This window comes from Agrilus planipennis, unplaced genomic scaffold, assembly GCF_000699045.2.
Source record: "Agrilus planipennis isolate EAB-ADULT unplaced genomic scaffold, Apla_2.0 scaffold202, whole genome shotgun sequence".
NCBI classification, from domain to species: domain Eukaryota; kingdom Metazoa; phylum Arthropoda; class Insecta; order Coleoptera; family Buprestidae; genus Agrilus; species Agrilus planipennis.
Genome location: NW_020438961.1, coordinates 153,966 through 166,177, shown reverse-complemented (window position 1 = coordinate 166,177; position 12,212 = coordinate 153,966). Strand labels below are relative to the sequence as shown.

General features: G+C 33.9%; 1 protein-coding gene across 3 annotated transcripts in view; it reads left to right on the top strand.

Annotated features, from left to right (window-relative positions):
* The window catches only part of LOC108738669 (serine-rich adhesin for platelets), a 361,208-nt gene that overhangs the window by 202,029 nt on the left and 146,967 nt on the right, over positions 1 to 12,212 (top strand). For all 3 annotated transcript variants that reach the window (XM_025975165.1, XM_025975164.1, XM_025975166.1), the window contains exon 3: positions 1,997 to 2,267. In XM_025975165.1, coding sequence (XP_025830950.1) covers positions 1,997 to 2,267 — 271 coding nt within the window. The remainder of the gene's footprint in view (positions 1 to 1,996; positions 2,268 to 12,212) is intronic.

The window sequence follows — 12,212 nt, the reverse complement described above, 5'->3', positions numbered from 1 at the left end:
ATATAAACTATTTTTTTTTCAGGCGGTGTAAACGACTATAGTTACTTTCAGACTATCTAAAATAAAGTAAAAGACAATATAATGCTCAGTCAGAGAGTATTAAATAGAAATATAAACTATAAAATGAATTTTGTGAAAAAACAAATAAATTTACCGATTCAAAAAGCTATTATATATTTACCTATATACAAAAAAAATGTGACGTGATACGTTAAAATAAAGTTTATATTTACAAAATATAGACCAACATGAATTTATACAAAAAACTTCTTTATAGTAGACCTGTCTTATCTGTGAGAATGAACGTATATTCTTTCTTGTTTCTACATTGGACTGCAGTCATTTGCTACGTTTTCAACACGCCCTTGTTAAGTTAAGAAATGTTTCATGAGTAGTACAGACAAAGTGGAAAGAGATAACCGTATAATAGTAAGCGGTGCAGCGGTTAGAGGTTGCTCAATTGGTGTAATGTTATTCCTTTTTCTTTATTAGTGTCCGCTGCAATTCCTACCTGACATCTCGTTCCTATGTTTACGATATTCCCTACAAAGTCTGTCTTGTGTAAAAGTATGCGTTCTGTCAGCAACTGTCAATTTTGAATGTTAGACGACTGTTATTCTTAGTTAGTTATTGATGTGAAAACTCATTCTTAATTTTTATCCACTATAAATTAAAATTATTGATCTTGTCACACCCTCGCCGAGAATCGAACCACGGACCATCAGCTTTACAGCCAATGCGCTGTCCACTAAGCAACGAGAGATCACTGTTAATTTTGAATGTCCCAACTATATAATTCTTAGATACTAAAACAGTGGCGGCTCGTGAAAAACAGTTGATGATACGCAAATATTTGAAGTTGAAGTGTAACGTAGATACCCAAAATTAATGCATTAATACATTTTAGTAAGAACGGTTGTCAATTTTATGGAAAGGAATTTGTTAAAACTACCAGATACGGATCGCAATAACAATTTTATTAGATCTCCTCAGCATAGGAAGTCTCGACAAATTACTGACTAAAGCGATGAAGGGTAAAAGTTTTGTATCAGGGCTTTTTCGAAAATGTAAATTTTCTTAAGATAGGAGACGAAAAATTAGAAAAAGTGGCCGATTTTAGATATCTAGGAGGTCAGATAAGTCAGAACGGAAGAAGTAGTAGGGACATAAAGTACAGGATATCGCAGGGTCAAGTCGCCTTCAATAAAAAGAAGCTCTTTGCTTCTATGCCCGCTAACAGTTAATTTAGAAATTCGAAAGAGATTGTTAAAACATGGACAGTGGGCGCGGCGGAAAAGAAAAAGTTAGAAGCGTTCGTAATGTGGTGTTACAGGCGAATGATGAGGATAGCGTGGATAGAGAAGGTTAGAAATGAAGAGGTATTAGAAAAAGTAAATGAACAGAGAACTCTATGGAAGTCAACAAGAAATAGGCTCAGGATAGGAAGGAGTGGAGGTGCGTGTCCAACCAGTCTTAGGACTGATGACCTTATGATGATGATGATATAACCCATGGGAATTTTACAGTCACTTACCATAGATAAGAGTTACTACACAGGCTTCCGAATTCACCTCTACAGTTTAACTTGCATTCACTCAACAGTTGTGTATACGATATAAATAGTTAGAAATTGTACCTATTCACAAATGTAATTTAGGTTAAGTTAAGGATTCCCAATTTACCTACTTTGGTAAATGTTTTTTTTTGTGGTTTCCTTAAATCCTGTAAAAAAATTTTACTGCAGTAACATTCCATATCAGTCTTTCACTATCTTCCACTACCTTTATCTCATCAGCCCCGTATATATTTTCCTACCTATTCCTGGGATTCCTAAACGAGGATGAAAATTCATCCATCCTACCCGTTACTAGATCAATAGAAAATCTCATCCGTCTTTATCAGCTGATGAGAATAAGACACAATGAAACAATCGTAGAGCGATATTTATTAGACTTAAAACGATTAACAAGTAAAATAACGTTTTAATTTGTTGCAGAGTGTTCACGAGCTAGCAGGAGTCCGTCTACCCTTGCAGCCTTATTCAGGAGGTCATGCGGTATTCATGTATAGTACTGCAACTGATGGTAACGTAACGCTCCAGTTGCGGGAGTCAGATGACCTGGACAGATCCAGTTTGGCGGCGATGCTTGCCCGTCTACAGGACGACGCCACCTTTTCCATATCCTACCAGGACTCTGACATCCTTTCGGACGGAAGCATCGATGTGCTTCTTGGAACCGCTGGTACTGGTACTCTTCAAGGATCAGGTATGAAATTTTCTCATTTTTGTTTTATAATGTTGACAATAGATGCGCCCGTGCGAATATGTTCGAATTGTGTTATCTATGGGATACATAGTAGGATGACAGTATTCTGAATAATCTCAACATTGATAGGTATAAAGATTTAATAAAAAAAGTACTGTTTCAGTTTAAACTAAATAGAAAAATAGAAAGGAATGTTAAACAGGTTTTTAAACCAGGCTCTTTATTTGAAGGTGTACTAAAACTGCCCATTTACAAAAAATTAAAATCGTGAACCAAGATGTTTAAATCTAATCAAAATCTTTTCACACAGCCCTTCAAATGCAAGGCAAAGTCACAACGTTCTATACTGAAAACCTTTTCGATAAACTCGTCCTTGGTCAAGCTGTGTTGAGCTTTTAATTATTCTGTTTATTTATTTATTGAACTACTTACAAAAAGAAAGTGTATATATATTAACAGACAGAAAAGGTCCAGTATTGTAAAGAAGGCCCAAACTACTTTACACAGTATTGGTAAACTTAAATCTATAAAATTAGTAATAATTATAATCAGGTGTAATTGAATTACAGATATCCATATAATTATATGTACAGGGTCGCGCACGGGCATTAGTGCCTTTAGCGAAGATATTGCGAATATGTAATTTTAGATTCTAAGATATTTAACTTTTACCTCCGTCATAGAGTGGATTCCGAATCCAACTCTCATGACAGGGATAAAAGATTTGATGTAAACTGCGATGTAATTATTGAAATAGTTTGTAACCGCGATATCTGTAATTCAATTACACCTGATAATAATAATAATTATTATTATTATTGCAATTATACACCATATAGGATGATAATAAATTAAAATTTCTTTAAATGTAGATTTTCTTGTCTCTTCATACTCTTCGTGTGTGTTTTTGCGTTGATGATTGTCGGAATAAAAGTCGGCAGGGTGAACTTAACAAACAATTACTTTATTAACGAAAACTACACTGGACTACAGAGAATTGGAGGTTGTCGTGTCGGGGTGTCAGATCACACTCTTCGAATGCCTACAGAACTTAAATCTAGGTACCTAAATAGAAATATCTACAAAAAGGGGCACAACCACTTGCCTTCGGATGACTTCCTGCTATTACATTTATGGTCATGCCGTTCGGTGTATAACTTTAGCAAGTGACAATAAATGGGTTTAAAGTAACCTAGGACATAAAGACATCTACAGGGTGTTGTGACATGAAATATACGTTTACAGGGCGTGAACAGTGTGTTAGCGTGATGAAATTTAATGTGTAGGTCAAGTATGGTGTGCGGTATACTGTCGTGGGTTGAAATTGCAGTTTTTGAATTTAGATTGCACTCAGCGTTACTGTCCATATAATAAATACTTTTGGTATCCTTAGTATATTTTAATCCGGTTTTGAAGCAGGAAACTAAGACCCGAGATGTCACTTCTGTAGAAAACCCAAAAGAAAGTTTTCATCTTTTCGGAGGAGAATAGGATACAACACCCAAGAAATCGGTCATTTCCTATGCATTTTTTGTCGCTTAATTTAAATTTGACCTAAGATGGAATATCTAAATCCTAAAATCCAAATTATGCTAATTCGTCTTGCTTGGTTTTGAGATTAGAATATCTGGAATATTAAGTACTCTAATACAGCTTTTCTGAAGCGAGAGTCAAGTGCGACGTCGAAATATAAATACATTAAAAATAATTAGGTACCTTATTTTCTGTTCCCTTTCCTCAACCCTACGTAGCAGTGTTCTCGGAAAAGAGAGAGATATCGAAAAAAGAGCAATAGTGTGTTGAATAAAAAAAAACATCAAGAAGACGAACTGGAGTTTTGCTCCTGTATTACTGCAGTACTTTAAAATATCGAGAGATCCTAATCTCAAAGCAAAACAAGCCAAATTAGCTTCATTTGGATCTTGAGGTTAAGATATTTTAAAATCTTGATATGTTGGAGTAAATTTTAACGACAAATTCTTATTCAATGGTAAAGGAAACATCGTAAATTATTCACCTTTTAGCTGATTTCTTCGTTAATTACTCTTATACAGGGTTCTTCAAAGTGAGTGGTGCATTAGACGCTTTAGGGAAATTAAGCGTATTAGAGATCTGAAAATTTGGCAGTAGGGGTTATCGAGAATGATCTTTTTAACTGAAATAATTTCACCTGTCGACCGTTTCCGGTTATACTAGAAGTTGGTGCAAACTTTATTATTTTAAATGGAATAGTATATTTTTTACGACGAATTTGTATGAAACACAAAATTTTAAGGTAATTTTGATAACCAACTTGTATGCCTACGATGAATAATTTCTGAGATAACATAATTTATAGAAAAAAAAAATCGCTACCGCAACCCATACTATAAAACATCATAACTTCCACAAAAAATGACTTAGTGTTGAAATTTATACAAGTCATAGTCGTGTCTTATTGATAATGTTAATCATAATTGACCTTCATAATTTATACTGGGCGTTCACAAGAACATTAAAAGTTTAGAAACTTCAAACACGAATAACTTCGTTTTTTTCAAATGGGACCTACCATATTTTATTTTGCCATTCGATTACCCTTTTTACCCTCTTTCGATACATGTGGATGTTTTATATTGCTTAATTTGTAAATTTTTGAATAAATTTGGATTTTTATCTAAAATATTTTCATCAACTTTGGCATAAAAAAAGCCGTGGAAAATTGACAGCTACCGCAAATTTTAATAAGAATCTCGTCTTCGTTTTTCTATGCTAAGAAAATGACAGAAGGCTAAGCGTATAAAGATTTGACGGAATTGGGTTCTTTCCAAGCATCGTATACCACTTGTAAACGTTTTACATAGTGGAGATGAAAATAATGATATTGATGTTGCATTTTTTGCTTTCTTTTTTTTTTTATCAATTGAAATAATATGTTATGGAAGCATAAGATACATGCCTATAAATTTATTAAATCTTCATCCACATGATTCTCCATAAACACATAATAAAGTATCTCAATCTGAATTGGAGTATTTATTATAGTTTAATTTTCTCAAAAAGTGTTTTTGATATCTTCAACAACAACAAAAATAATATTATTAATGTGGTGTCGTTATTAAGGAAGGTGCATATCAACAAAATGTAAACCAAAAGTATGTTCGTTTGTTCTTTCTAGTACCACTCGCGCATGCGTATTTTTTAAAAATCAGTAGTGTTCGTTACATTTTTTTTGTGCGCATGTCCACGATTTTGCACATGCGCAATGAAGAAATTAAGACAATGTAACGAACACGACTAGTTGTTTAAAAAAGGAACGCATGCGCATAGCAGGTTTCTGAAGATTTTGTTGGCCTACGTTGTTTTTATACCATTTGGCTATTACGTCACAGTCTACCCCCACGTAACGCGATCATATTAAAAAAGATGACGGTATTTATTATTAATCAGGAATAACAAGAAAATTGATCGGTCAACATCAACATACTCGGTGTTTCTGGCGGATCATTTACCTAATTTGCTCAAAAGATGTTAGTAATAAATCTTCACTTGTTTATGTCTCGTGCTCTGAGGAGCGTCGATGAAAAAAATAGATCTAATTTCAGCCAATTATTGCAAGGAGGTAGAGTATCTATCTAATATAAAACAGTGCCTCGTAATGTGCTTCAGATGAAATATGGCTTTCTGATTTTCAAACTGTATTTCTACCGGCCAGACGGAACTGCTGACGGAGACAAAAAAGTTTCACGAAAACTCTGAGATATATCAGAAAAGATATGTTTCTCTGCTTTGTTTTGCTATTTGTACGAAACTGAAACGGAAAGTTACTAGATACAATTTTTTTTCAGAAAACAGACTGACCGCGCAGACCCAGCCGCCAGTATGCTACGGACTTTTTACTCAATATAAAAGTGTATCATTGTGGTTAAATGGAAAGCGTGTAACTCGTAACGAGCAGAGCAGTATTTGCGGGTTTTTTACAAACTTCGTGCTGACGAAACAAAATAATTAATGTCAAATTGTTCGTGTGAAAAACCAATCATTAAATGAATTCAACATTCAGAATAATCGATAAAGCTCTCCAAACTGTCTTTGTTCGATTATTTTATATATTTTTTTTCCTTAACTCAAAGCGAGGATTAGAAGTAATACCACTTCTTCAAAGAAACTACTCGACAAGTTGAACTCAAAACGAAAACAGAAAACTTTTAAGTAAAGTTAGTGGAAACATAGCCAATTAAGTGTTTTGTACAAACGTTGTACGTTGCACGCCAAATTAATTTTATGCAACTAGTTAAATTGAATCGTGATTTCGATGAAGAATAAAAATTCACTGTTTATTTTAAAACATTTACTCGAACTTCTATTCTAATCAATAAAACTAAATTTCAACGCCTAAATTAAAACTATCAAAATTCTTCCGACAATGGAAACTATTTTTGGATGGTTACTGGATGCAAAACTTACTTGATTGAAAGATGAAATGTGAATGTCTGATTCTTAATGCAACTATATCTACCAACAGGTAAATTGGTGAATATTATTTTAGCGGAGGTGAATAACTAGAAACTGAATATAACACAGAATATGGAAAGCCCTATCATTAAATGTGAGCACAATCGCCATACAACATTTCTTTCCAGTTTATAAGGGTTCTGTGAATACCCAGGTAAAATGTAAACTGGTCCTGTTGTCACTAACTTAGACACTATTTAAAATTCAAATATGAATTTAAATTAAAAATATTTCATGTACAAAAAAAGAGAAAAACTTAGGACAACATGTTTTATTGAATTGTCGTTATTATTATCATGTTTCACAATGATTTCACCGATCGAACTTCTAAACAAAAGAGAACAAAAAACACGAATTCAAGATAGTCTTGATGGCGTCTGTTTTTATTCCTGGTTAAACTCCAGTCGTTCGGGTTCTGTTTGACTGCTACTATTCCATCCGAGCAGATTGTCTGCCTCCGTTTGACAGAACCTTCAATGTTATGTCTTCTCTGATGAGACTAACAATAGTTATGTATCTAATGTTGCAAATGTTCAGCCGTGTCTAAAAAACTATTTTAAATGTACTATTTACTTAATTATTAACCCCAGATATACAGGGGCAAAAGATTAGTATGCTTAAATTTGCAGATGATATAGCAGTATTAGCATCTAGCAGGGAGGACTTAGAGAAAGCTTTAAATAAAATGGAAGCGGTACTAACAGATCAACTGGAAATCAATAAAAGTAGAACTAAAATACTAGTATGCAAGGGAAGAAAAAGTAGGCAAAGAGAGAATATAAAGATAGGAGACGAAAAAGTAGAAGAAGTGGCTGATTTTAGATATTTAGGAAGTGAGATAGGAAGGAGTAGTAGTCTCCTTCAATAAAAAGAAGTCACGTCTATGATCGCGAACGGTTAATTTAGAAATTCGAAAAAAATTGTTAAAGGAGCACGGCGTTGTATGGGTGCGAAACATGGACAGTGGGCGCGGCGGAAAAGAAAAGGTTAGAAGCGTTCGAAATGTAGTGTTATAGGCGAATGATGAGGATAACGTGGGTAGAAAAGGTTAGAAATGAAGAGGTAATAGAAAGAATAGGAGAACAAAGGACTCTGTGGATGTCAATAAGAAATAGGCGAGATAGGTTAGTAGAACACCTTCTCAGACATGAAGGTCTAGTCAGAGACATATTAGAGTCATAAACAGGAGTTAGGAGGGGTAGAGGTAGACCTAGGTTAGATTACTATTCGCAGATAGTTAGGGATGTGGGATGTTCTAGTTTTAGGGTAATGCGAAGTTTAGCTCAGGATAGGAAAGAGTGGAGGTACGTGTCCAACCAGTCTTAGTACTGACGACCTTATGATGATGATGATGATTTACTTAATTGAAGAACGGTTCGATTCAAAAGCATTTTCAATTACTTAATAACTGGAATAAGTAATAGCTAGTAAGAACAACAAAGCAGTGGTTTCAAACTTAACCGTAAACTAATGAAGTAAAATCTGTAACATCTGAAAAAGCTCCTTCTTTTATTCCCTCTCCCTCTTCCTTTCTCTCCCCCTTGCTTCTTACCGTAGCCATAAAGCTTGTTAAGAACCTGTAACTTCTACAAACCTCCACGCGCATTTGAATTTCAAAAGTTAACCTCCCAGGAGAATTACTCTAAATAAGGGAATTCTTTGACAGCACACCGTTTTCTTCAATTTACCTATTTATGAAGCTGTTGGGAATCGGAATTATAAGAGAAAATAGTCTCTCATTTGGTAAACAATCTACTTCAACACAATTAAGTAAGAAACAAGGCTCAAATTATATTATTGGTTCACACAAACTGTACATTGAGGTGCTTTACACGTAAATGATACCTTTCTCATTGCTTATGAAGTACTAAGGCTATGCAGAAAAGTCAATTTTATGTTAATAGAATGTCTCACGGTTTTTAAGTAGTTATATTTCTTTTGACAGGCTGAAGGAGTAATGTTGCATGATGCGACGAAAACTACACGTAACTGTGAATAGCAATCAAACTGTAATCGATAACTTTATTTAAATAATGAAATAATTATTGTTAGGCATCTACCTGCGGGTATGTACCGTCTAAATAAGTATCTAAATAGAAAAAATATAACTTCTACTTCGTGTATATGTTAGTGGAAAATGTATGAAATCTAGGAATTGTATACAATTCCGAGGCTATTTAGGAAATCTATAAAATATTGTTTCAAATATTTTTTAATACACACATATCCTGGGAAATGTATACATTTCCTAGGAATTGTATGAAATTCTCCTATCCTGAGTTAATCCTTGCATTTCCCTANACTCGCTTTTCGTTTTAAACAATTTCGTGAAAAGAGGAAGTTAAATTGTTAAAACGACAAAAAATCGTGTTAGGTAATTACAACAAACGGCTAGAAATGTTTTTAATACTTTCACAAATCAACTCAGGAAGTAATTCCAAAACGTATTGCCAAACGTTAAAAGACCATTTTAAGTAATTGGAAGTACGTATGTGTATAAATGTTATTGGAAATGTGTGTAATCCGTCATTGTATAGAATTCCTAGGAAATGTGAATAATTCCTAAAATCGCCCGCAAATGTGTAAAATAAATTATATTAGACACATTTCCTAAATAACAATCGGAAATGTATTACATTCAACATGTCAATGGGTACGCGTTTTATTAATTTTATTCAAAGAAACCATTAGTTTTATGCATTTCCTAGTACAATATCTAAATTTCGTACAAATCTTAGGAAATATATACATTTGTCAGGATGCATTTGTATTAAGAAATCTTTGAAACAATATTTTATAGATTTCCTAAATAACCTCGGAATTGTATTCATTTCCTAGATTTCATACATCTTCGGTAACATATATAAAACACCCAGCCACTTCTTTAATGTTTAAAAGTTTGACACTGCCACGACTACAAGTAAGTCCTGCATGCGCAGTTGAAAGGTATCGGTTGAGGGAAGGTTATGCTAAAATACAATCTAGCCGGTAGATATGTTATTGTTTAGTAATATGTTTACCGCCTCCTGTTGGGGTTTCCAGTTCGTTTAACAGAAACTTCTCTTTGTATAAAATTGTAATTTCAGTTTTTTATACCGATATGGTAGGTTGGTAGGACACCTTCTCAGTCATGAAGGTCTAGTTAGAAACATACTAGAGGCAGAAACAGGAGTTGGAGGGGTAGAGGTCGAACTAGGTTAGATTACTATTCGCAAATGGTTAAGGATATGGGTTGTTCTAGTTTAAGGGAAATGCGAAGTTTAGCTCAGGATAGGAAAGAGTGGAGGTACGTGTCCAACCAGTCTTAGGACTGACGACCTTATGATGATGAAAAACTATTCGATTCATAGATTTTGTACTTTTTACCCCAGCATTTTAGGGCGGATATCAGACTCAGCTGCTGGAATTCTACATTGTCAAAAAAATGTGACCTTTGCTATTTTAATTAGTCCTAGGTATCATTATCATTGTGACTTGTGGGTATCACTGTTTCTAATTAGTGGGTAAATCAGGCAACAATTAAAATAAAATAAAATTATGTAATGTATTTATGATGGTTTAATGATGTGAAACTGCCAGAATAAAATAATTTCAAACAGCTGAAAAAACTAGCTAATAATTATTTTCAGGTGAACCCTAACGAGTCTATATTGGAGCGTAACGAATTATTGAATCATCGAGTACTTATCATTTGTGTGTTTAATTACATTTAGTTCTGACCTAAAGTAATAAGAGGCCTAGCTACTTTAGACCGTCAACCCCTATCGACCGTCAGATCTTTCGCTGAACGATTTTACTTTTCATGAGACGTATACAGAACTACTACTAGTACCTATTTCCAATATAAAAAAAATTTTTTAAAAATGTATATCAATTTTCTACAAATGGCGCAGTAAACGCCATCTGTAGTACGATGCTACATTTTAGGATTACGTATGCTCCAACAAGGTCCACTTGTGTGGATATCTACTTGCTGAAAACGAATCCCGGCGTAGCCAATCTCAACATGATTGGCTCGTTAGCTTAATCGAATTATTTTATTTGTATATTAATTGTTCACAACAATTATTTCACCCGCGGATCGCGATTTCGATCTTTTTGGATCTCATCAGCGCGTCGCAGGCAGCTCCGACAGAACACAGACCAACTTTTACCTGCTGTCTTAACAGTGCGTTTTAGAAAATACTACAAATGGCGCAGTAAACGCCATCTGTAGCACGATGCTACATTTTAGGATTACGTATGCTCCAACAAGGTCCACTTGTGTGGATATCTACTTGCTGAAAACGAATCCCGGCGTAGCCAATCTCAACATGATTGGCTCGTTAGCTTAATCGAATTATTTTATTTGTATATTAATTGTTCACAACAATTATTTCACCATAACATTGGCCTCTTCAAGTGAAGATATTCTGAGTAAAATTGTTACAAAATTAGCATAAATAAAAAAGTTTACAAATTTTATGGGATAGGGACAACGAAAGGTAAGACATTAAGTTCTTCAAGACAAATTTAAATTTAATAATGGAGAACTATTTACATCAACTTGATCATTTAGTAAAATATTTAATTGTTTTTATTAACTAGCGACCCGACCCGGCTTCGCACGGGTAATAATTGTTATTTTCCTCGCTGGAGAACCCCGATAAACGCGTGCGATCGCTGCTAATCATAAAGTGCTATAGGTATACTTCATTTACTTTCTCTAGCGATGTGCCCCTTCCAATGCCTTGGTTTTATTTATTTAACATACTTTTTCATACAGTACCTGTCAAAAGTTTTGTTCAATCATGAATAGTAGTGCGAGTCTAAAACGAGCGTTAAAGCCTTTAATATGTCTTCAAATTGTATAGTTGTATAATTGTAGTAATTGGTTCCAATAACAGCACATTTGAGCAATGCAATTTGTACAAACGTTGTACGTTGCACGCCAAATTAATATTGTGCAACTGGTTAAAATTGGATCGTGATTTTATTGAAGAATAAAAATTCACTGTTTTATTTAAAACATTTAATTGAACTTCTATTCTAATCACTAAAAACTAAACTTCAACGTCTAAATTAAAACTATCAAAATTCGTCCGACAATGGAAACTATTTTTGGGTGGTTATTGGATGCAAAACTTACTTGATTGAAAGATGAAATGTGAATCTCTTATTCTTAATGTACTATCAACTCTAACTATGAACAGGTAAACTGGTGAATATTATTGTAGCGGGGGCGAATAACTAGAAATTGAATATAATATAATACAGAATATGGAAAGCCCTATCATTAAATATGAGCACAATCGTCATACAACATTTCTTTCCAGTTTATAAGGGTTCTACGAATACCCAGGTAAAATGTAAACTGGTCCTGTTGTCACTAACTTAGACACTATTTAAAATTACAAATATGAATTTAAATTAAAAATATTTCATGTACAAAAAAAGAGAAAAACTTAGGAC